Consider the following 26,571-nt stretch of genomic DNA (forward strand, 5'->3'; position numbering starts at 1 on the left):
ATATAGAGGATAGGTTATTCTGGGAGTATTTACCCATGTATGAGGTAAAAATAAATAAGCTATTAGGCCTATTTTGTTACTTAACTGAGCACTGAACTTTTAAATAAACAACAAAAACCGTATTCTTGTTTATAAAACATTTTACATTTGTAGATTCAGTGGTGCGTTATACTGATGTTCATCATATTTTTGTAAATATTCAGAAACAAATAGTATACATTTTACATAGCGTTCACACTTACACGTATTTTGAGTGCTTATTTGTCACAAGCCTTTATAGGGCGGAAGTGCACTTTGGTATTTGGTGACGCAGTTCTGCCATCTTGAGGTCATAATAATGATATTACAACTACAATTTGGATGAGACTGCACAGTACGCTCAGTACAGACTTTGAAAACGATATGCTTTTATACGGAGGACAGAGGGCCTTTAAAAATATTGAAATGCCATGTTTATTATGTTTCTATGCTTTTTGAAATTTCTACGGACGGAGCTGAAGACTGACACATTAGTGTGAGCTGACGGTAACCCAGGCGACCGGTTTCTGCATCAATACCCGTATTTCCGTACTAATACCAGCTAGCTCTCTCAATTTCAGGTCGATTCGTGCTGAAATCTCCTAACATGAGGCATCGCATGGTAAAAATTTATTTTCTCAGTAGGAATCAAAGACATACTGTAGTGATTGAAAGCACTATGCGGACGAGCGCATTTATACCGTTGTGACGCGATGGATGATCAGCTGATCAGTGTTTGACAGTATGACTGATATGTAAAAAATTTTTATATATTTCTATATGTATATAAAGAAGCTCTTTGAATTACATCATGCCAGTTTACACACTGGTGTTTAGGGCTTAGTTTGGGATTATTATTCCGTTTTATATAATGAAACGGAATGACTTTGCTCTCTGATGTTTCTTTTGATTATAAAGGTTGATTGAATTGGTCATAAAATGGAGGTTCCTGCAGTAAACCAGAGCTATACACATCCACCACCACAGCCATGGGCTGTACAGAGCCTCAGGACCCCAGCCATGCCTCCACCCAGCTGTCCCCCACCTTCATATCACTATCCAAACCTGAACCCAGATCAGCAAAGTGTGACTTCGATGAACTACACGACAGGAACCTCAGGAGGTCATCGGCCTCAGTCACTGTACTGGGACCCCTCACAGCAAAGCTACCAGGGTAAGCAATCATAATAAATCTGTAAGCAAAACATTATATAGAGAATTTCGCTGTCTAATGTTAGGAAATTATAACATTTTCGATCCTGTCTTGTCACAGATGTGTTAAATCCTGTTCCTGAAATCACAAATATGACGACGCAAGGAATGCCACAGAGAAGCTACTCATTACCAGTGAGAGCATGACAATGTAGGGGAGATCGGGGGATATTGTACCATATTTTTCATAATTTTTTAGTCTATTTCAGAGTAAATTTTCCTATTTTAAACTAGTTAAAATACTATACTATTATATTATATTATAGTTTTTGGAAAGTAATATTTCTTATGCTTTTTAAAGAAGTCTCCTCTGCTCACCAAGCCTGCATTTATTTAATCCAAAGTACAGGAAAAACAGTACAATTGTGAAATATTTTTATTATTTAAAATAACTGTTTTCTATTTAAATATATTTTAAAATGTAATTTATTCCTGATTTCAAAGCTGATTTTTTAGCATCATTACTCCAGTCATATTATCCTTCAGAAACCATTCTAATATTCTGATTTGCTGCTAAAAAACATGTATTATTATTATTATTATTATTATGTCAGGTTTCTTTGATGAATAGAAAGTTCAGAAGAACAGCATTTATCTGAAATAGAAATCTTCTATAACATTATACATTTTTATCATCACTTTTGATCTATCTAAGATTAATATGCATTTAAACCAAAATTCTCTCTGCAGTTCTACATTGTTATTAAAAAAGATTTTTTATATATTTTAAAATATAAAATATTATATTGTTTCTGTGACAGTGTAAGCATCTGTCATTCTGGTTAACTTTTATCACTAATTTGGTGATTAAATAAATTAAGAAATTTATTTAAATCAGTTAAAGACATCACAGCAAAAGACAGCATAAAAAGGTTCTGGAATTTCAAAAATATCTAAATTTAAAAGATGTAACAATCACACTTCTTTTTTTTCAGACAGAAAGAAGTTAAATGAGTAAGTGCTGAGCAAGTGTCATCAGTATGACTTGTATGTGATTGATGGAAAGCTTGGATGTAATGGAAATTTAGTGTTATATTTGCAATCTGTTTTAATTGGCTCTATATTGAATTTACTTAAGGATCACTTTATTTTCCTTTCTTTTGTCAGACGAGTCCAGTGTCAAATTCTAAGACAGAGTCTCGGTACGGCCTGGATCCTCAGCTTCTCCCAAGTGTGGTAAATGCACTGGCCATCTAATTCCGTAATGTTTTCATCAAGACAGCTCAGGTTTGAGTGCACTGTTGTGTTGTTTTGTCTCAGTGTCTGTATCCTATGTCTCTTGAATGTGCAGGTTCAGGTGATCAAAGAGGACAGGATCCAATGGGAGGGGAAAGTGTTTGTTTCAGAGTCCAAATCTTCAGTTCCTCCTCTTTCCTCAACACGTTGCACCCTGGAGGACAGAGGTACCGTCACTGCTGCCCGGTTTAGCCACGTTATCTTTTGACTTCATTTGCACATTCACATGAAAAATAAATGTGATGCACCTGGGTTTCTTTTCACAACAGCTTTTGTTATACGTTTGTTGAAATTATTTAGACTTTCAGACAGTGATGGAGCCAAAGGTAATGAAATATTGACAGGTGTTGTTGTTCTTATAATGAGACATCATGATAATCTCAAACACAGCTGCCGTTTTTCAGTCATAAATGCAGCAGCACATTAACAGTGGAGTCCTGCTGACACTAGGACAAGCAAGCACACAGTATGCTGTGCTTTGCCATTACAGCTTCACTATTCTTTCTTTAATTAGGCTGTTTTTAAAGTATTTTAAGTTTTTAAAGTATAAAATCATTTTTTGTATTATTATTATTATTATTAAATCCTTTTTAGGAGAATGTCATCATTTATATTATTTCTGAATTATTTAGTATAAATTATAAATAGTAATTATAATAGTGAGTACTACTAAAACTACTACAACTAATAATAATGGTAACACTTTTAATAAGGTGTTATTTGTTAAAGGAGAAGTCCACTTTCAGAACAACAATTGACAGATAATGTACTCACCCCCTTGTCTTCCAAGATGTTCATGTCTTTCTTTCTTCATTTGTAAAGATATTGTGTTTTTTGAGGAAAACATTTTAGGATTTTTTACATATAATGGACTGATATGGTGCCCCGAGTTTGAAATTCCAAAATGCGGCTTCAAACGATCCCAAGTGCGGTTGTAAACAATCCCAGCCGAGGAAGAAGGATCTTATCTAGTGAAACGATCATCTATTTTTTTTATTTAAAAAATACAATTTAAATACTTTTTAATCTCAAACACTCGTCTTGTCTTGCTTTCCCTGAACTCTGTGTATTCTGGAAGACAGTTAGGGTATGTCAAAAAACTCAGATCGTATTTTCTCCCTCAACTTCAAAAATCATTTTTTAATCATTCTACAACACTGCAGAAGTACCGACCCGGATCTTCTTTGAACATGCAAAGAAGATCAAACATCCTTAACAAAAAAGTTAAAACAGCGATATAGGACGATTTTGAAGTTGAGGGAGAACATGAGATGGGAGTTTTTTCGACATACCCTAACTGTCATGAACCGGGAGAAAACAGAGGTCAGGAAGAGCAAGACAAGACAAGCGTTTGACATTGAAAAGAATATAAATTGTATTATTTTTATGAAAATAACCAATCATTTCGCTAGATAAGACCCTTCTTCCTCGGCTGGGATCGTTTACAACTGCATTTGTGATCGTTTGAAGCCCCATTTAAACAGCATTTTGGAAGTTCAAACTCGGGGCACCATACCAGTCCATTATATGGAGAAAAATCCTGAAATGTTTTCCTCAAAAAACACAATTTCTTTACAACTAAAGAAAGAAAGACATGAACATCTTGGATGACGAGAGGGTGAGTACATTATCTGTAAATTGTTGTTTTGGAAGTGGACTTCTCCTTTATATATATATATATATATATATATATATATATGTAAAGGGATGTCACAATACGCAATATAATATTGAACCGTTCGGTACGACCTCCACGGTTCAATACGCGCTTGTGAATTGTTTTTCGGTTTTGCATTTAAATAACTTCCTTGTTTTATTTCTCTTGGAATTTGCTGTGTGTGTGCCCGCGATTTCACGTGCTGAAATGAGGAAACGCTTCCCGCTTATATTTGAAAAAGCAACACACGCAGAGCATCTTCCATTCTAATGACGTGCAATGATAAGCCTTTCTAAACCTGTTGTCCAACAAAAGTTATAAAAACAAAAGTTATAAAAAACATAACTTGTTAATTCACAACATCAGTCGAGTGTCTAAAATAACTAACTTGTGTGATCTGAGGTGGATTCTTATCACAGAATGAGGCAGACGATAAATTCTATACTTATATTCAATGTATGTCGATTAGCAATGGCTTATGAAAATACCCGAGATGGCTTAAAGAACACAGATAAACCATATATTATTGCAGTGTTTATTGTCCTTACATTTCGTCATTCAAAACGTTTAACGTTATATTTTGTTTTTGATCAGTTACAGCAATAGCGATGCCTTTATTTTTTTATTTTTTATTATTATTTTTTTTATTATAAACTACATCAAAACATATACATTTATAGCGATGCCTTTATCCATTTTAGAGAAGCTGGGACTGAACGTAATCAGTGCTACTTCTTTGACGCATATGTGTTGTTTTTTGCACGAGGGCGTCCAGTATGAATGAAACCCATTCTATTTTGCGTAAAAATTGAAAAGATAATACCTCTCTCAGAAGAAAAATTAAGCAGACATGTACTAAACTACGCTTTTTCTAGTGTACAGAGGTTTACGGCAGTATTTTTTTAATTTGTTGCAAAAAAAACCCACACTGAAGTGGCAAAATATCAGAACCGAACCAAAAACTGTGGTTAAAAATTGAGGTACGTGTTGAACCGTGGACTAACTTTATTGTTGCATCCCTAAAATATATATATATAAATATATATATATATATATATAAGAATGTGCTGTCCGTCCAAATACGACATCTGGCACCAAAAAAAACATCACTTTTTTTGATGGGCATTAAAAAGTCATGTATTCTGACTTTTTTTTTTTTTATATTAGAACAAAAATTGTATGATGCAAACAGTTTTCAATTTAAAATATTACTATTAATAATAATTTAAAGATTAACTTTTTAACACTGATGTTTCACAAGCTTTGTGTTGTTGCAGTGTCATTAGTATTTGTAAAAGAAAAATTTATACAAATATTCTTGTTTATATGTTATCAGCTGGATGATGTGAAACTACAAATCTTACTGCTTAATTTTTGTATCCCAAACCATAAATAGTAGGATTGAACCCAGTGTATTATGGGTGTTGAAGTTTCCCTGCTTATTTTTGGCAAAAGGTAACACCACTGTTTATTTTCTCTAGTCACATAGCAAATTAAAAAACAAATTTGTGTTTCTACTGCATACTTTACTGCAGTTCTATTAAAAGCCAGTCTTGCTAGCAGTGAATTCTGTGAGAAACCTCTTTAAATTGAAAACAATTAGCACAGTTTGGCCCTAATACTTTTCTAATACTACTTTCTTTTTTTCTCAAAAAAAAAAAAAAACACAGTTACTTCCATTCAACAGAGAGTGTTGCTTTCTGGTGCAAGATGTTGTAGTTTGTTGTGAAACCAGTATACCAACCAGCAAAACCTTTGGTTGTTATAAGTGAAAACAAGATTATAGTGTTGTACGACTTCACAGGTAATGCCACAGCTCGTTTTATCCGCTGCACATCGTACAGCTTCCCTGTGGAGGCTCAGTCAGCTCAGAAGAGTCATCTCCCGCTGGGTGCAATTGTGTGTCCGCTGGCCAGGCCTGAGAAAGGAGAAGTATGTATTGAAAAGAACACATTTATTTAGGGGGAGTTCAAAATAATATCCTGTGAAACATGTCAGTTTTATTTGTGTTATTTACCCAGGATGTACTTTCTTGAGTTGGGTTGTCTTAAGACATCTCAATCACCTTCACATACTCCTTAGCATTTTACTGTGGCTTAATTACTTTAACCCTTTAACTGTCACTCCCATTTTTGAAAACAGACATGTCCAGACTTACATTTTTATAATTCATGAATGAAAACATTTTGTTATATGATTTTGATGTACATTTTCCATGGTAATGCAATGTCTGATTTTAAAATGCCTTTCAATGGATGAATTTTGAGATTTTAAGTTTTGAGCTGATATGTAATTTCTTATGATATCTAAAGCGTGATAGGGAAAAAGGCAATGAAGAAAGTCTTTTGTGACTAAGGTCAGAACTCATGTTATGATGTAGATTTTTTAAGTGGCACTCTTGATATATATTAATGTATTACTTTTCCTACATAGTTTCTAACACAAACATATGGTAAAATATCTATTTAGGAGTCTGAGACCTTTCCAGGATTGTCATGATTAGATTAGGATTTATTTGTAATATGGTGAAGTAAACTTAGGCGTCCCATAGGGGGAACGTTAAAGGGTTAAAGATGGAGTACTCTTGTAAACATGTTATGTGAATGTTTTCCGCAGCGTGATGTGCCAGTTTGTGAGGCGGGAGATTGTGTTAAGGGCTGTGCACACTGCGGGGCCTTCATGAGCCCTGCTATGAGCTGGCAGGACTGCGGGCAAAGATTCTACTGCCCTTTCTGCGACAAACACAATGAAGGTAAGTCTTGTTTGGCCTACAGTCGTTGTCAATTTTCGTTAAAACTGTGCACATACGTCCTTTCATCTTTGCTCAAGCACGTCTTTTTCTTCTAGTGCCATGGCAGTCCTATCAGCCCACTAATCAGGGTCGCCGTGTTGACTGCGAAAAAAAACCCGAGCTCAGTCTTGGCTCATATGAAATCCTGGAGAAACAGACGGTCAGGAATGACATGGATTTGTTTTGAATTGTATTATTTTTTTCTCTAGTTTCATACTATATGTAACTGTATTGTATTAAATTACACATCAGTATTTAAAAGTTGTTTTGGTCTTAATAAAAATTAAAGTTAGGGATAATACAAACAACTAGTTTAAAGCATGATTTATTTATATATACTACTGTTCAAAAGTTGGAAACACTGAGATTTCAAAATTTTTTTTTAGTTATTTATGAAAGAAATTAATATATTTATTTGGCAAGGATACGTTCAGTTGAAAATTGATAGTATAAACATTTACAATAATATTACAAAAGAGTCCTATTGTTTTAAACTTTGTATTCATTTAATAATCCAGAAAAGAAAATAGTAAGCAGCACAACTGTTTTCAACATTAATAATAATAAATCTTTCTTAAACACGAAATCAGCATATCAGAATGATTTCTGAATGATCATGTGACACTGAAGACTCAAGTAATGGCTGCTGAAAATCACTAATTTCATTTTAAAATATTTTAAAAGAGAAAGCAGTTATTTTAAATTGTAATAATGTTTCACAATATTACTGTTTTACTGTAACTCCTAATGAAAGTGCAGTCTGTGTGAGCATAAGAGACTAATTTTTCATATTTCACTATGATCTTCTAAGCAGGGTAATGCTGCTGTGTTGCTTCTGGCGATTGATGTTTCTGCCAGTGCGATGAGAACGGGCCAGCTAGACCACATTTGTAAGCAGATTTGTTCTCAATTGCAAGCTTTAAATGGGTAAGGGAAGTTAACATTTAAAATTTTCACATTCATGTCCATTCCTAATGTTTAAAATCAGTTCTGTAAAATGGTTTGTGAATGTTGTGTCGTTGTTTTAGGCTTGAAGAAACTAACCATTCAGATCTTCGAGTGGGTTTGATGACCTATGACAGCCAAATCCATCTGTATAACCTGAGCCCAGCTCTGTCCCGCCCCCACATGATGGTCATCACTGACTGTGAAGAGCTGGAACTTCCTGTGGTGGAGGGCCTTCTGGTGCCACTGAAAGACTGCAGACACATACTTGAGAGGTTTTGACATGACATTTAAACTACTTAACTATTTGTTCTACTAATAGAATTATTATTAAAATGAAGCAAAGTAGCTAACTATAGTTAACAAGACAGTTAAAGGGATAGTTCACCCAAAAATGAAAACTCTGTCATTAATTACTCACCCTCATGTCGTTCCAAGGACCTTCGTTCATCTTCAGAACACAAATGAAGATATTTTTGATGAAATCCAAAAGCTTTCTGATCCTGCATAGACAGCAACGCCAATACCATGTTCAAGGTCCAGAATAGTAGTAAAGGCATCGTTAAAATAGTCTATTTTAATGATGTCATCACTTACAGTTGAGGTCAACAGTTTATATATACCTTGCAGAAGCTGCAAGATGTTAATTACTTTGCCAAAATAAGAGGGTTCATACAAAATGCATGTTATTTTTTATTTAGTACTGACCTGAATAATATATTTTACATAAAAGACATTTAAATGTAGTCCATCAGAGAAAATAATAGTTGAATTTATAAAAATTACCCTGTCAAAAGTTTACATACGCTTGATTCTTAATACTTTGTTGTTACCTGAATGATCTACAGCTGTTTTATTTATTTTATTTTTTTGATACTTGTTCATAAGTCCCTTGTTTGTCCTGAACAGTTAAACTGCCCGCTGTTCTTCAGAAAAATCCTTCAGGTCCCACAAATTCTTTGGTTTTTCAGCATTTTTGTGTATTTGAACCATTTCCAACAATGACTATATGATTTTTAGATTCATCTTTCACACTGAGAACAACTGAGGGACTCATATGTTACCTCTCAAATATTACAGAAGGTTCAAATGCACACTGATGCCCCAGAAGTAAAAATTATGCATTAAGAGCCAGGGGTGTAAACTTTTGCACAGATTAAAGATGTGTACAGTATTTTTCTTATTTTGCCCATATATCATTTTTTTTCCATTTACTACCAGAGTATGTGAGCGGAGTGGAGCGACAACAATTTCCCCTCCGCGCTCCGTGCATTTTTTAACCGCTCCGCTCCAGCTCCGCTCCGGGTTCACCGTTTCCCGCTCCCGCTCCACTCCTCGCTCACTGATACCAGAAACGCCACTCCGCCTTCGCTCCGTGTCTAAACTATATCAGTATGTTTGAAATACCACAGTTCTATTCATAACGTATATTAAAAGAAGAAAATAACAGAATTAAAATGAAAGTATAGTTTTAAAGTGGCTTATTGGAACACTAGTGCGTAAACTTTTTTCCTCATGCCAAGCTAACATGGTTGTCAGTCAGCATTAGAAGGTGTAATTGCTGCTTTTTGCAGTGCAAATGTTTGTGATAAAATAATAATAATAATAATAATAATAACAATACGTTTCGTCAGTTATTTTACGTACAGATCGCTGCATTTCTTATAGATTTCTTCTCATTCGAAATCGGATATACAGATGAAGTTGAAAGCATTATTGAGAGAGCGATTGCGTGTGAATAAGTGTTGTATATGTTTAAAAACACGCTTTCACTTGAAAATATTTAGTATCTTGAAGGAACAAACTAATTCACTGAAAACTATAATTTTCTGCTCATGTCCATTGCGGTTATCCTAGTTTTCAAATTCGTTCTGATTTGAGTGATCCATCTCTATCAAGATAGCCAAATAGGCTATGTTTAACACGTGAATTCTTGCTATATATGCAGTTATATTATGGGTCGTTGTCATGAATTGTACTCGTGATGGAGCGGTAGTGGAGCATTCTTGGAGCAAGTAAAAACCACAACGCTCCGACATTTAAAATTTCCGCTCCTCACTCCATTAAAAATCACGCCGCTCCACTTCGCGCTCCGCTCCCACTCCACTCCGCTCACATACTCTGTTTACTACTGTCCTTCAGAAACTACAGAAGATACATACCTGTTTCCCAGAACACAAAATAAGTTACATTTACCCTGATCCTCAAATTTCAAAAGTTTTCACCCCCTGGCTCTTAATGCATTGTTTTCTTTCTGAAGCGTCAGTGAGCATTTGAACCTTCTGTAATAGTTGCATATGAGTTCCTCAGTTGTCCTCAGTGTGAAAAGATGGATCTCAAAATCATAAAGTCATTGTTGGAAAGGGTTCAAATACACAAAAATGCTGAAAAAACTAAGAATCTGTGGGACCTGAAGGATTATGAACAACTATCAATAAACAAAAAAAACAGCTGTGGATCATTCAGGTAACAACACAGTATTAAGAATAAAGGGTATGTAAACTTTTAAACAGGGTCATTTTCATAAAATGAACTGTTTATTTCTCTTGTGGACTATATGTAAATGTCTTTAATGTGAAATTTCTTATTCAGGTCAGTACTAAATAAAAAATAACATGCATTTTGTATGATCCCTCTTATTTTGGTAAAATAATTAACATTTTGTATGTATATTTCAGACCTCAACTGTACCTTTCTGGGCTTTGAAAATATCTTAATTTGTGTTCTAAAGATGAACGTAGGTGTTACAGGTTTAGAACAACATGAGAGTAATTAATTAAAAAAAATTTGGGGTGAACTATCCCTTTAACAATAGTCTTTTCCTCTTGGCCAGAGTTCTACAGGAAATTTCACTTTTCAGCCCCGAATCGGATAGATCTGTCTCACAAGAACTTCCTGTTTCTGCAGGGCTGAAGATTCTTCAGGCAAGAGCCTTAATATGAGTCTTAAACATGCACATGCCCTTGCTGAAAAATTCAGTGTTCGTGCTACAAATGTTGATTTCATAAATCCCTTACGTCTCATTTCAATAGGCAGCAGCGTCTCCAGGCAAATTATTGATCTTTCATTCCTCACCTGTTTCTGAAGGCACAGATCAAAAAAGCTCCTCTGGTTTCTTCAGCTCTAACAAAGTGAAGGTGAATTAAAGAGCAAGTAATTTTTCCACAGCAAGTTAGTTTTGAGGTTTATCTGAAAGTGTTTTATTAATGTGCTTTCTCTTGGTTTCATATTAGTCCATTTTCCAAGGACCAGATTCTTCAACCTCATTGGCTAAAGAGTGTGTAAGTCAAGGCTGCAACGTGCACATCTTCATGTTCTCCCAACAAGAAGTAGGCGGGGCTTGGCCAGGGCACATCCCCTTTCACACAGGGGGAGGAGTCATCTGTTATAACAGTCTACAGGTAATAAATGCCATCTGCACTCAGACGAAGAAAACCATAGAGCCCAATTACTCTGAAACTGCTGCACAAATTTGAAATTTCAAAACAACCCTATGGCTGCCTCGAGAATAAGCCTGGAATGTCATAATGGTTGGTACTCTCTGCTGCTAATACAAGGTTTTGTAGACATCCTATTAACTGGAAGTGTTACAAAGGTCGCCTTCCTGCTCTATCATCATAGTCCCCCTGAGCAAGCCACTTTATCCAATTCTGCTCCAAGAGGACCATCCCTGCAATTAGAGCACTATAGTAATGGATGAAAAATGTTTGCTCAATGACAAGTAACCAGATAACAAAGATGAAGATTTACTGGAAATGTGTTGAATGAAGCCTTTTGCTACAACATTATGGATGGTGTGCTGTTATAATAGTGTTCGTATACTGTATATATCATTATAGTTCTTGTTTGACTACTAGTGCTAGTAAGTGACCTGTCAGATGTGATTGTCATATAATCTTGTTTGTTTTCTTTCTTTCTTTCTTTCTTTCTTTCTTTCTTTCTTTCTTTCTTTCCCTTGTAAAAAACAAATAAGGGTCTTTTTTTTTAAATTAAGATTTACAAGGACAATCTTTGGCCGAGATACAACTATTTAAAAATCTGGAATCTGAGGGGGCAAAAAAAAAAAATCAGAATATTGAGAAAAATGCCTTTAAAGTTGTACAAATGAAGTTCTTAGCAATGCATATTACTAATCAAAAAGTTAAGTTTTGACATATTTATGGTAGGAAATTTACAAAAGATCTTAATGGAACATGAACTTTACTTAATATCCTAATGATTTTTGGCATTTCAAAAGAAAAATCGATAGTTTTGACCCATACAAGGTATTTTTGGCTATTGCTACAAATATACCTATGCCACTTAAGACTGGTTTTGTGGTCCAGGGTCACATTTAGAGTCCACCTTTGATTCATTTAATGCATTCTTGCTAAATAAAAGTATTAATTTTTGAAAAAACAATTTTACTAACTCCTAGTATACCTCTATTTCTGACTTTCTAGTAACAAACTGTCAGTGTCTTAAAGACGTCACTGCATTAGCAACTAGTGATTTAGTTTGGTTCTGTACACTGTGTGGATTTACTGTAATCACAGTGAATTTTTCAGGAGTGAAGTCTTCAGAATGTGGTTGTCATTTCTATAAATAGCTAAACTAGGACGCAGATACACACCGTTATTCTGTCCGCTTCCTGCTGTGAGAAGAGAGCCAAATTAAGCACTCAGAAGAAGAGTGACAGCCATATTTAATGTAGTGTGAACAAACTGTGTCATTTCATGCTAAATCTGCCGTGTTTTTATTTTTCAGTCAGAGATGGAACAGGAATGCTTCCGAGCTGATCTGAGCAGATGTGTGAACATGCAGATGGCCTTTAAAGTTCAGCTCAGAGTTTTTGTCAGTAAAGGTAATCAAAGGAGCGTCTAAAAGAATCTAGAAACCCAGATTCTAATCTCAAATTGTAGTTTCGCTTTGAGTTAATGTTTTTGTATGATACATGAATGTAATCAGACACAGAGCATACATATATGGGTCATAGTTTATATATAAAACATTACAGTCTGTCAAATCATATGAGTACTTGAATGGATAGTCACTTGTTTGTAACTTGAATTCAGTGTTTGAATGCCAGATGTTATTTGTAAATAGCTGGTGCATATATAAACAACGCAATCGCTGTGTTTCTGCAGAGATGCGCATATCTGGTTGCTATGGCTCCTTCATCGCCGGTCCTGACTCCTGCTGTGTTGCCATGGCAGCGCTTGATTGGCGCACAGCTCTGGCATTTGAGTTCTCTCACAACAGGTCTTTGGATGAAACGAGGGGTATAGCCATTCAGGTAGTATTGATGTGATGTCATTGGATGTATGGATTGATATATAGTCATAAATTATCTGAGAGTAATGGATGTGATTCAGTGTGTTGTTTATTTAATATATTTGTTATTATTCATTTGTTTGATTCACTTCTCCTCTGCTGTTGTAGTTTGTGCTATCATACAGTAGCTCTTCCGGAGAAAACAGGACACGGGTACACACTGTTATTCTGTCCGCTTCCTGTCAGCTGCTAGACACCTTTAGAAGCAGCCAGGCCGAGACACTCCTCACATTCTACTGCAAGAAAAGTATGGAAACAGTGTTTGCTGTTTATTACATACAGTAATGCAACCGTTAAAATCCATATAAAAATAAAATTGACATTACTTACTCTCATAATGAAATCTGTAATATATTCACTACCATTTAAAATTTGGGGTACATTTTTTAGAGAAATATTACTTTTATTCAGCAAGGATGCACGAAATTGTTTAAAAGTGACAGTAAAAGACGTTTGTAATGTTTCAAGTCATTTCTATTCTAATAAATGTAGTTGCTTTCTATTAATCAAAAAAAAAAACTCTTTCTACAAAAATTTCAACCAGCACCACTGTATTCAACATTAATAATAAAAAAAAATCAATATTAATTAAAAAAGGTGTTGAAGTGACACTGAAGACTGGAGTAATGATGCTGAAAAGTCAGCTTTGCCATTATAGGAATAAATTCCATTTTAAAATATATTTATGCAAAACAATATTTTTTAAATTTTGCTTATATTTCACAATATTACTGTTTTTATTGACTTTTTGATCAAATGGATATAGGCTTGGTGAGCATAAAAGATTTTTCAAAAATCTTACTGACCCCAAACATTTGAATGGTAGTGTAAATTTTGCAGTGAATTATTAGTCTTCCCAGTTTAGTTTTTTTTTTTTGATCGATCATTTTTTTTTTTTTTGATAAATCACATCCAAAATAAAAGTTTGTGTTTACATAATATATGTTTGTGTACTGTGTATATTCATATTTATGTATAAATATGCACACATGTATACATTTAAAAAATATATGTAATATACACTACCAGTCAAAAGTTTTTTAATGTTTTTTAAAGAAGTCTCTTCTGCTCACCAAGCCTGCATTTTTTTGGATCCAAAATACTGCAAAATTACAGTAATATAAAGTAAAGTAAAGTAAAATTTTGAAATATTTTTATTATTTAAAAGAACTGTTTTCTCTTTGAATATATATTCTGTTTTGAATATATTCTAATTTGATGATTTTATGTTCAAGAAACATTTATTATTATTAATAATATTAAAAACAGTTGTGTAACATTTTTTCAATATTCTTTGATGAATAGAAAGGTCCAAAGATCAGCATTTATCTAAAATAAAAAGCTCTTGTAACATTATACATTATATCATTCAAGAAATGTAAAATATTTAACAAGGATGCTTTAAATTGATCAAAAGTGACGATAAAGACATTTATAATGTTACAAATGATTTCTATTTCAGATAAATGGAATTCTTCTGAACTTTCTTTTCATCAAAGAAACCGTAAAAAAATGTACTCAACTGTTTTCAACATAATAATAATAATAATAATAATAATTGTTTTTTGCACAGCAAATCAGAATATTAGAATGATTTCCGAAGGATCATGTGACTGGAGTAATGATGCTAAAAATTCAGCTTTGAAATCACAGGAATAAATTATATTTTAAAATATATTCAAATAGAAAACAGTTCTTTTAAATAGTAAATAAATGCAAATGCAGCTTTGTGAGCTAAAGATACTTCTTTAAAAAATCTTACTGTTCAAAAACTTTTGACTGGTAGTGTATATAGATGTAAATATTTATTAAATATATATGTGTGTGTATTTAAATATACATATACATATAAACATACACAGTACACACACATACATTATGTAAACAGAATTTAATTTTGGATGATTAATTGCAATTAATCTATTTGACAGCACTACTTTATAATATTTATAACTTTATTTTCAATGTGTGTGTGAGTCAGTGTATTCATTAGCACTGGAGGGTCCACTTCAGTCCCTGCGTGAGGAGTTACAGACGGAGGTTACTGAGATGTTGGCTTGCTTCAGGAAACACAGCTGCACTACCTCTGTGTCCCCGGGACAAGTTAGTTCTTCATATATTACTCTCTCTTTAATGAGGATCTTTCATAAGTTTCGTAAGGTACTGGACCAGCACACGCTTTTAAATATTCAGATACTTCAGAGATTTATCATACCGTTTCAGTTCAAACAATAATTTTAGTCGAATATTAAACCACGATTTGGCGATACCAATTAAAAAATAAGGTCCTGCTGTTTTCAGTCCAATTAATATTTAATTGCTTAAACAAATAGTCACCTTTTTTGTGCTGAAAAGCCTAGACAGTTATTAGTGAGTTGTGTAATTAGAGCTTAATCAGATATTTTAGACCTGTGAAGTCTTCTAGTATTTGGAAGAAAAAAGTATTTTTAGGAGATGAGAGACAGTCTAATATACGCCAATCTCAATTAATTTTACGATTCATTAGCTATATTAACGATGCAGGCACAGATAATAATACTGAGAAGCCATTCTAAGTGAATCCTATTTCATTTAGATAATAGAGTCTCGAATGTCATTCTCCCCCCTTTCTCTGTGTGTGTCTTTGTTTCTGTCAGCTGGTGTTGCCTCAGTTTCTGAAAGCCGTACCTGTCTACATTAACAGTCTGCGCAAAAGTGAAGTGCTGCTGCCTGGGTTGCGGAGCTCTGTACATCAACGTCTACAACTGCGTAGCCTCATTGTCTCCATGGACACGCTGTGCACTGCTTCTCAGTTCTACCCACTTATTCTGCCTCTGGTGAGAGACAGACATCTAGAACATTCTGTTCATCCAAATTAGTCACTAAAATGAGACAGTTTCCTTGTCTGTAAGAATTCTGAATTCTCAGTTGGATTGTTATGCACATGGCAGGATTTAGAGATGCCACATTCTTCACTACTCTAGCAACAAAAGCATCTACTGTACTCTCTCTTTTTATGACATTTTATTTTTTACTTATTATGGCAGGATTTCTGGCACCAAAGACGTTTAGAATTAGGAATGCACAATATGTTAGTACCACACTGAATGTCAGCTGATATTAGAATTTTTTAATATGTATTTTTTGTAGTATAATTTATCAATATTGGATATATATCAGACAATTTTGAAAATTAAATTGTCTATTTTTACATTTTTATCCCCTTTGTTGTCATATAACGCTTACCTAAAGTTAATCTTTAAAAATACTAATTACATGATTAAATGTAATCTTTAGCAAATCTTAATATTAATATCCACTTTTTATACTGTATATTACATTTTAATGCCTAAATTATATTTAGTGCCTAAATTATTCATATATATTCTTTGTTGTATAATTTGTTAATATGGGTTATATATCAGACAATATTGAATATTTAATTGTATATTTGTACATTTTCCTTCGCTTTGTTGTCATATAGCACTAACCTAAAGTTAATTTTTAAAAATAATAATTACATTATTAAATGTAATTTTTAGCAAATCTTAAAATTAGTATCCACTTTTTATACTGTATATTACAATGTTTTAATGCCTAAATTCACCTTTATTGAAATTAACAGCTTTTAAAGTGATTCATTTTAGTTTTATAATTTTTTTTAAGTTATATAAAGTCATTTCTAATTAATTTTGAAAAAATTAAAAAAAATTGTACAAGTAGCATAAATGTTATCTATCCTTAAATTTAATTAAAAAAATATATAATCTGCCTTTTCTTGATTATTGACCATAGCAAGAAAATAACTACAATAATATATATAAAATAATATATATATATTATTATTTATTATTATATTTATTATTATTATTATTATTTATAAGTCGTAAATAGAAAAAAAAATCTATTTATTTATTTATTCTTTTTTTTTTCCAGTTTCTAGACTCTGTTTTAATAGTTAACTTAAAAAATATTAAATATAAAGCAAGTCTAATTAATTGAATTAATGAAACTTACACAATTTAACAGCAATTTATTAAAAGTTTAATACAAATGTAAAAAATACATTTTTAAGGACCTACGAAATACTTTTTTTTTTTTTTTTCCTCAAATTTAGTTTTATTTTTACCAAATTCTGTTTTCTCCATTCATTTTCTGGATTCCGGTTTAATTGTTTTTATTAAGCTTGAATAATCAAAAGCATCTCTAATTGATTGATTTTTATTGCTATTTTATTTATTTGATTATTTTTTCAGGAATACTGTGTTTTTACCTTTTTCTGGTAATGAAAAATCTGGTAAATATTTTCTTCTGGTAAATATTACTTAAAAAATACTTATATTATTTTAATAATTATTATTATTATTACTAGTATTATCATTACATTATGTCACAATTTCTGTCTTTCTTCAGTTTCTTCGTTATATTTAAGTAGTTTTTTTTTTACGGCTTAATAGTCACAGACACAAGAACATATCACATTGTGATTTAAGTGTACTGGTCTACTTTTGATATATTTGTCCACAATTTTTCAAATTAAGTAAATTCCATTTTTACGACTAGATTATGTGATTCCGTCTGCATTTTCCGCATCTTGGAAATTATAGGGCCCTAGTTTTTGGACTGGAATTTGAAGCCAGGAATGTTTGTCTGCATTGTACAACAAACATAAAAAGAGCAAGGACAATCCATGTCACATTTCAGTCCAAAGCAAACTTCCACCTAAAATATTGATGCTTTCTCTCCTGACGGGATAATGACGCCACTGTCTGTGTATTTACCCTTCTCACCCCTGCAGTCTGTCTCTGCTGATAATGCCAACATGCCATCATTAGGGGAAGCTGTGCGCTGTACTGTCTCTAGTCTGGATCCAGGGGGTCTGTATCTGATCTACTGCCCACTGGCACTGCTCCTTTGGGTGGGCAGCTGTGCGCCTCCTCATACTCTTCTACAGCTTTTTAACACCAACTCCTTCTCCTACCTCACATCTGGAGAGGTGAGACAGGGACACGTTGAGTTGGCAGTCACATTAACGTATTAATTTAGCAGACTTTATCCAAAATGACTAACAAATGAGAACCATTCCTACATGCAGTTCAGCTAAGGGACAAACTGAGGGTTGGATATATTTTTTAAATGGAAACTGTTAAATCTAATTAGCTGTTTTCTACCGTAATAGACGATAAGACAATATATAGGATAAGATGTAAGATTCCCCCCATCTCAATTATTTTGGTCAGTCAAATAGTGAGTCAGATCTGTGAATTTGTTTCATGTTTACTATCAAAGTTTTTTGTGTGTTTGTTAGTGAGGGATTTGTGGGAACATTCATGTTTTAGGTTTGTGGAGGAAAAATATTGTTTTTATTTTATTTAATAATTTTTTTTTTTAATTTATTTTTATATAATAAAATAAACCCTTAGAAATGGCACAGGTGACAATTGATATGTTGTTACTAATGTCATTATTTTATTTAATACTTATTGTAATCCATAAGGTTATTATTTAGTATTTCCATGCGTTAGATGTACATTGTCAGACATATATTACTAGTCATAGAATAAAATTACCTTTCAGATAAGTCTCTTTTACTGGGATTCTGATATGTCTGTCATGATTTATTCAATCATTGAACTAAATTGTCAAAACACTGTTTTAAATATAATATTTCATTTAGTATTATATATTAATGACACACTTTTTCTTTAAAGAAGCCTTACCAAGGCTGGATTTATTTGATCAAAATATAGTAATATTGTGAAATATTATTACAGTTTATTTAATATTATTGCATTTATTTAAAATAGAAATCTTTTGACTTTACTGTCACTTTTGATTAATTTTATATAACAGTAAGAGTTAAAATTTTTAGAGAAGTCTCTTCTGCTCACCAAGCAAAAACAGTACAATTTTAAAATATTTTCACTATTTTAAATAACTGTTTTCTATTTGAATACATTTTAAAATGTAATTTATTCCTGTGATTTCAAGGCTGAATTTTTAGTGTCATTAAACCAGTCACATGATCCTTCAGAAATCATTCTAATATTCTGATTTGCTACTCAAAAACATTTATTATTATTATTAGTAGTAGTAGTAGTATTATTATGCTGAAAACAGCTGAGTAGATTTTTTTCTGATTTATTTGATGAATAGAAAGTTCAGAAGAACAGCATTTATCTGAAATAGAAATCGTTTGTAACATTATAAATGACTTTATCATCACTTTTGATCAATTGAAAGCATCCTTGCTAAATAAAAGTATTAATTTCTTTTTTTTTTTTTCCTAAAAACAAATACTGACTCCAGGCTTTTAAATGGTACAGTGTACATGTACATATATACTAAAGCTTTTTATTTCAGATAAATGCTGATCTTTGAATCTTTCTATTCATCAAAGAAACCTGAAAAATGTACTCAATTATAATAATAAATGCTTCTTGAACAGCAAATCAGCATATTAGAAGGATTTCTGAAGGATCATGTAAAACTAAAAACTGAAATGATGCTGAAAATGTAGCTTTGATCACAGAACTAAATGACATTTTAAAATATATTCAAACAGAAACACATTTTAAATAGTAAAATATTTCACAATATTACTGTTTTTGATGTACTTTGGATCAAATAAATCCAGGCTTGGTGAGCAGGAGAGACTTCTTTAAAAAACAATAAAAATCTTACTGTGTGAAAACTTTTGACTGGTTGTGTGTGTGTGTACAAATTATTTAAATGTTTACAGTAGTTTTAGATAGAATGAACACTTTTGCTTTAAATATATGTTGAAGTACCAATTCAAGCAAGTTTTCTTCATACTGTGTGTTGCGCTCGTTGAATTTTAGTGCTTTGACTTCACTTGTCCATAGTATGTGTGTTGTTTGTTCTCTGTAGATCAAACTTCCTGTGCTTGAGAACCCCCTCTCCATCAGCACCAGAGCTCTCATATGCTCTCTACAGTCCTCAGCAGCTGTTGCTCTCCAGGTGAATGACTCACACCCTTCATTTGCACAATGTTTAATTCAGGAACTGACAGGAAGTGGACACAGAATTCACTTTATGCAACAGAAAAATCAGCACAGCTAAATCCACAGCATTGGATTTGACAGTTATCTTTACAGACTTATGGTTTGTTTCAGTAAAACATGTTTTATTGTGTGTAAATAGTTGATTTATGTTTGTTTTAATGTACGTTTCTTTTTGTTTAGTTAAAATTGGTGCGAGAGGGTGACAGCTGTGAGGAGTCTCTGCAGCGCCTCCTGGTGGAGGACAAAAGTCCTAACGGTGGTGCTTCATATGCCGATTTCCTTTTTCACCTTCATGTCAATGCATTGCGTATTATTGTGTGACAGTCTATTCTCATAGACGAGGCTGTGAAGTATTCGTAAAGCCCTTTGTGATAGTTCAGTCACATTGCAGTTCACCTTTTTTATTTCCTCAATAGCCATTGCTGCTGTTCTAAAATCAGTGAGGAAAGGAAAAAATTCTGTCTTGTATGAATTTACCAAACATTTACCTCTAAAATACTTACATTTTACAAATTTAGTAAATGCAAATTCAATGTGACCAGCTGGTTTTAAGAGAACCGCTGAATACTAAGATCAGTCCTTTAATTTCCAAGGGCTCAAACTGACTGAATACTGTTTGAACTCCCATCAAAGACTCAGTGATTAATGATTCTGTATTTGAAGTGTATGTGTGTGTGTGTGTGTTTGCTTCTAGACATGGGTTTGATTTACCATTTGCTCTTGAGTCATGAATATTGCACTCTGAATTGAATTCATGAATTTGCCCAACTGCTGAGTTAGAGTGTGCATGTTAATATTTTTCAAGCAATAATATATTCATTGAATTTTAGGTCTCATTAATATTTAATATCTTGATAAAGCTGCTGATATTTTTTCAGTGGGCCATCAGCATGTGAAAGTAACACTATACAGTTTTAATCATTTATGTAACATTTTTTTTGTATGAAGAAGATACTTTTTTTTCCTCCAAAAATGAATAAATGACTGTAAATGTGTGACTGGCTCTAAATCATTCTCGGCCGAATCTCTTTAGCATTGATCTTCTTTCCAATGTATGTTCTTGTGAATTTCTTCCCCTCCTCCACAGAGAACCGAAAGGGAGCGAGAAACACTCCTAATGAGTCATACCAAGTCTAATTAGTGTAATTGGGGTTAATGATGTTGACATTGAGCTGAATATGAAATATCCGAGTGGGCGTCCATGTTCGTTATCTAATAGTTGAAAACACACACACACACACACACACACACACAGAGACCCAAATAAGCGATGTAAACATGATGGTAGGCTACTATTAACTTAAAAATCCTGTTTTAATGCATATGACTATTTAATGTGAAAATAAAAATAAGTTTCCTGATACTTGATTGCGCAAGATAACACTGTGCATTGCATACATGTGAAAGATAAGTGGAAGCCAACAAAAACCATGTCAGTCATCACCCATTCAAAATTATACCTCTGTGGAAAAACCCCCATTTCCGTTTATACCTGTGAATGAAAAAGACAACATTATAATCCATCATGCATGTAAAATTAATATATGTGACCCTGGACCACAAAACCAGTCTTAAGTCGCTGGGGTTTATTTGTAGCAATAGCCAAAAATACATTGTATGGGTCAAAATTATTGATTTTTCTTTTATGGCAAAATTCATTAGGATATTAAGTAAGATATTTTGTAAAATTCCTACTGTGAATGTATGAAAACTTAATTTTTGATTAGTAATATATATTAAGAATATTATTTGAAGAACTTGATTTTCTCAATATTTAGATTTTTTTGCACCCTCAGATTTCAGATTTTTAAATAGTTGTATCTCGGCCAAATATTGTCTTATCCTAACAAACTATATATCAATAAAAAGCTTATTTATTCAGCTTTCATATGATGTATAAATATCAATTTTGTAAAAATTACCCTTACGACTGGTTTTGTGATCCAGGGTCACATATTTGTATAGAACCTTGTAATGGAGCACAAAGTGCTTCACAAGTCAGAGTATAAAACAGAATGAATAAAAAACAGAAACACAAATACAATTAAAACGTAGAATTAATTTAAAAAAAGTGTATGGTGTTTATTTTTGCGAAATGCTAAATAGACCATGTTTGCTTGTATTGAATATTTTATTTTCGTCCACCACCGGTGCTTTATTTAAATTTCTTTTGGTTTACACGACGCTATTACCATTACGTAAGAGCTCATCGAAATACAAATAGCCCCCCTCATGGTTTGTCCCTATTTGGAGTTACAATAACAGTAACCCAGCAGCGCCCACGCACGCCAGTTCTGCACACCGCCGATAGGTGGCGAGCTCGAGTCAGCTGTCAGCGCCTTCTCGCAGTCTATTTTGAAGGCAGGCGATTGGAGCACAGCGCGGGGGTGAGGACGCCCGCCGTCAGCATACACGCTGCCCTACTCAACCATTAACCTGTCATTTCAAGACATATCAAGCTTTTTTTGAGCGCAAAATCGAAGTGAATATCCCGGACGCTCTCGTTCGCCGAATCAAGGACGATTTTGAATTCTTAAAGCGTGTCCGAGTCCGAGACGGGAAGACATGGCCACGACTACATGTACGCGCTTCACGGACGAATATCAGCTGTACGAGGAGCTGGGCAAGTGAGTATCACGAGGTTGACGTTTGTGCATGTGTGGAACTGTCCTGCATGAAGATTGCATGGTGATATTTGGGCTGGGTAAGCAAACTGACAAGCAAACGCGAGGTGTGGTGGTGCCCCGATAAACATGCTGTCACAGAGGGAGGAGATAGACACACGCAAGTCCTGCCAAGATCCGCTGACCACCACTCAGACTCTCTAATATGATTTCAAAACAACCCACTTACAGCAGAGGCAACAAATATTGATTAGTGTAACGCCCCACGAGCTGGCATTTCATGCTCAGATGTAAAAGTAAAAAAATGCATGTGCAAAATTCAGTGCTGGGTCGCATTTGACATTTCCACATAATCAACGACAGGGTGCTTTATCTGTACTATACATGTTAGATGTAGGCTATGAAACGGTGAAAACTAACCGTTGATTTGGATCATCTGAAGGACTCGGTTGTTTACGAATCTGACTGAATCGGTGCGAGAGGTTCTCGAATGAACTTGGTTACCTGGATTTGGAGTGAACCGATAGAATATTTTCAATTTGTGGCGGCGAACTTTACTTCAGTAGCAGAAATATTAACAAATAAAACGTATTGGAGATGTGTTTGCGTCTTTACTGTATGACAGGCTTATTTTAATTTGACTAAAATGTGTAAAAACGTTTCCGCTAATTGAATTAGATTTTTTAGAATTGAAAATTAAAATTATATTTAGCTTGTAAATAACTTTTATGAGCGTAGCGGTTTGATTTTAATGAGTTGAATGGCCATGGGTTGCAAAAAATAAATTGAGAAACTTGAAATGACCATAAATACCATTTTAATTAAATTGGAGACTTTTAGACGTAATAGAGTGTATTTACGACACGTCATCAATCGGCCATATTGGCGGCACTGTAAACAATGCCACTGAACTGAACAGAACTCGCAGATTTAGTTGTTTATTATCATAATTATTATCATATTTTTGGGCTGTACTGATCAGTCAGACTGGGACAAAACATTTAAAGTACTATAGACTGCTCAAAGTTATAACAAATCAAGGAGAAGAGTGCTTAAACTGTCTGAGGAACAAAAAACGTTTGTGGTTGGCCAAACTGAACCAGGATTTCCAAGGCAAGAATCTTGACAACATTTGTGTTTTTTTTCTTAAATTCTGGTCAGGTAGATGAAATATTAGGCTAATATCTTAATTAATACTGCTTGTACATATCTTTACCACCTATTAACTTTAGTTTAGCAAAATATTGCGCCGTTTCCTGCTTACTGAGTCCTTCTCTATATGATTTAGCAGCTTCCACACGTTTTTTCCATAGTTTGGACAGCATAAATTAGCAGAACATATTCAGTAGTACATTAACCGTGCAATCCATGCTGTTTACATTCCGAGTATCGTCAATATGGCCGCGCATCCGGGTAACTGACCAAACCATGACGTAAGTGCAAACCCTCTATAGCAATATATGGTAAGATATGACTATTTAAACCATGTGAATCACATGATGACGTATATACAGTAAATCATGGCCTAATAGAATCATTAAAATCATTATTTTGAACGTTATTGGTTCTTTGAAATGAGCTGTTTGGGGAAAATATATTCACGAAAAGGAGTACTGCTACTTTGATGGCCTATATAAGTGCATATAAAATTTACACAGAAAATCATGAGGCACATCGTTTATTGTAGAAATATCAGTTGCTTTAATCTGAGTTTAAATGGTCTGTGCTTTATATGCGTGTAAGTGCAAAGCTGTGTGGTTTTGACCGTCTCTACGTTTTTTTTTAGAACTGCGATTGAATAAAGAGGTTATGTAAATTCCCTGTGGGAATCAAGTATTACAGGAACAATGAGAGAACGGTGAGACAGTGAGGAAGAGGAAATGAACAGCAAGGATTTGGATGATGAAACATAGCAATGGATTTGAAAGGGCAGCAGGGTCTCATCACCCCTCAGGCCTGAGGTCTAGCAGAAAACATACAAATTGCACAATACTGCTCAAACCAGCTGTAATATGCTGATATTATTGCACGTGACCTCTGACGGCACATTGTAGTCTAGAATCACATGTGACCTGTGTGTTTGTGTGTGTCTCTTTTACCCAGTAGCTCCAGTCATCCCAGTAATGCAGGGAGAGGTGGTTGTAGAGGAGGAGCTGAAGTCTTTGTGTCACACACACACACAGACACATCCAGCTAAGGGCTTTAACTGGCCTGACAAAAACAGGCCCCATTAAAGAACACTTACGGGTGACTGAGGTTTGTTAAATAGGCAGTGCTTTTGAGATATTTAATGATGTCTGATGACTTCTTTCTTATTTTTTGATGCAACCAATGAATTATTCACACTAAGACCAGGAATGTATTAAGAAAGTGAAGTAAGGGTCAGTAGTGATGTCTGGCTGATTTACACACCCTAAAAAATACACGCCTTTTAGTATACTTTCTAATAGACCTATAGGCAGTGAATTTCAGAGTGAAGCACGGCACTGTGTTCATTTTCTTGCTAATTGCCCTTGTATCTAGTATTTTCAGTGTCTCAAAGTGGCTCGATTCACAGCAAATTCTGCTCCATCTCTGCAGCTGCTCTAAGAAAATTGTAATGAGAAGTGCTTATAATGCCTGTGGTCAACAAAAGAGAAGCTTTTCTGGCTTTGTGGAGTTTTCTACCAAAATGATTAATTAAAATGATTAATTATGATTAAAATATGATTAAAATATGATTAAAATTGAAATTATTTTTATTTACTGCTAAGTAAAATATTGCTATTGGAATAGTAACACTTTTGTAATATTCTAATATTAATATTGTAATCTATTGTTTTTATTAATATTTAGTAATTTATTATTAATTATTATTATTATTTTGCAATAATTGTTATTATTAAAAGTACTGTCACAGTTATTATTAGGAAAATCACACTTACATTCCCTCCAAATCATTCGGCCCTACCTACCTACATGAATTTCAGCGTGTTTGTGCAATGCTGGCTATTTTAAGGCCCTATGAAATTAGTTTTTTGTTTTTTTCACATTCTGTTTTAATTTTTTTCAAATTCCAAAATTTTTCTGGATTTCAATTTTTTTCTGTTTTTATTTTTCTAGGCTCGTTTTTTTAATGTTTGAATTAAAAAATATATATATATAAATCAGAATGTCTGATGAATCGAAATCATGAAACGTACACAATTTCACAGCAATTTATTAAAAGTTTATAAAAAATTACATTTTTAAAGCCTTGTGAAATGCATTTTTTCCATTGCAAGTTTTCCATTAATTTTCTGGATTCCATTTTAATGATTCAATTACATTTTAATAATCGAAAGCATCTCTAATTAATTGATTTTATTAAAAAATATATATTACTTAGTTATTTATTTGTTTGTTTGTTTTCTTTTCAGAAATACTGTTTTATAAAAAGGTTTTATAATTTTATTAGTAGTAGTAGTGCTATCATTACATTAAATACTATATTTCTGTAACTTTTTCTTCAAGTTAGACTAAACTTTTATTTTGACTGGTTGCTGGAAAGACCTGTATGTTTCTGTTTGTATTTGATATGACGATAGTTTTTCTCAAAGTACAGTAAAATGCTCATGAAGTGAGTCTCAGAGCAGGTCTAGAGACTTTATTTATGTGTTCATCTACGGTATTTGTGGTAAATGAAACCGCGTGCTGCGCCATTCATTCACACAGAGACATGCAGAATTCATTTTTAAATAGTACTTTTGCTCATTAATATTTACAGACAGTAGTCCATATTGCATTTTAATT

General features: G+C 33.4%; 2 protein-coding genes across 48 annotated transcripts in view; both read left to right on the plus strand.

The window, feature by feature from the left end:
* The first annotated feature begins 352 nt into the window (after positions 1-352).
* si:dkey-13n15.2 (protein transport protein Sec24C) lies at positions 353-21,131 on the plus strand. 2 transcript variants are annotated; one of them, XM_051111276.1, is made up of 21 exons: positions 353-640; positions 937-1,192; positions 1,292-1,365; positions 2,338-2,406; positions 2,522-2,633; positions 5,928-6,055; positions 6,740-6,875; positions 6,971-7,074; positions 7,726-7,841; positions 7,943-8,134; positions 10,693-10,783; positions 10,892-10,996; positions 11,093-11,260; positions 12,606-12,702; positions 12,986-13,134; positions 13,281-13,419; positions 15,154-15,275; positions 15,809-15,988; positions 17,950-18,147; positions 20,043-20,132; positions 20,357-21,131. In XM_051111276.1, exons 2-21 carry the CDS (start codon positions 958-960, stop codon positions 20,495-20,497), a joined length of 2,646 nt encoding a protein of 881 aa, XP_050967233.1. In that variant the 5' UTR covers positions 353-640; positions 937-957; the 3' UTR covers positions 20,498-21,131. The 2 variants fall into 2 exon arrangements, with proteins under 2 accessions (XP_050967233.1, XP_050967234.1); XM_051111277.1 differs by having other exon boundaries at positions 7,729-7,841.
* A 1,381-nt stretch (positions 21,132-22,512) lies between these two features.
* Positions 22,513-26,571, plus strand: part of camk2b1 (calcium/calmodulin-dependent protein kinase (CaM kinase) II beta 1) — an 82,047-nt gene continuing 77,988 nt past the window's right edge. For 11 of the 46 annotated variants that reach the window (XM_051110928.1, XM_051110925.1, XM_051110919.1 and 8 more), the window contains exon 1: positions 22,515-22,803. In XM_051110928.1, coding sequence (XP_050966885.1) covers positions 22,742-22,803 — 62 coding nt within the window. In that variant the 5' untranslated portion in view covers positions 22,515-22,741. Of the gene's footprint in view, positions 22,804-26,571 lie in introns of all 46 variants that reach the window. The other 35 variants (XM_051110923.1, XM_051110913.1, XM_051110918.1 and 32 more) reach the window with 7 other exon arrangements.

Source organism: Labeo rohita, chromosome 5, assembly GCF_022985175.1.
Source record: "Labeo rohita strain BAU-BD-2019 chromosome 5, IGBB_LRoh.1.0, whole genome shotgun sequence".
NCBI lineage: Eukaryota > Metazoa > Chordata > Actinopteri > Cypriniformes > Cyprinidae > Labeo > Labeo rohita.

Bases quoted from the DNA above. Each gene is read 5' to 3' on its own strand.
- si:dkey-13n15.2 (XM_051111276.1), top strand. From the start codon at position 958: ATGGAGGTTCCTGCAGTAAACCAGAGCTATACACATCCACCACCACAG. The intron at 7,075-7,725 runs GTCAGGAATGAC...TGATCTTCTAAG, and splicing joins AAATCCTGGAGAAACAGACG to CAGGGTAATGCTGCTGTGTT. The intron at 10,997-11,092 runs GTGAATTAAAGA...GTTTCATATTAG, and splicing joins TCAGCTCTAACAAAGTGAAG to TCCATTTTCCAAGGACCAGA.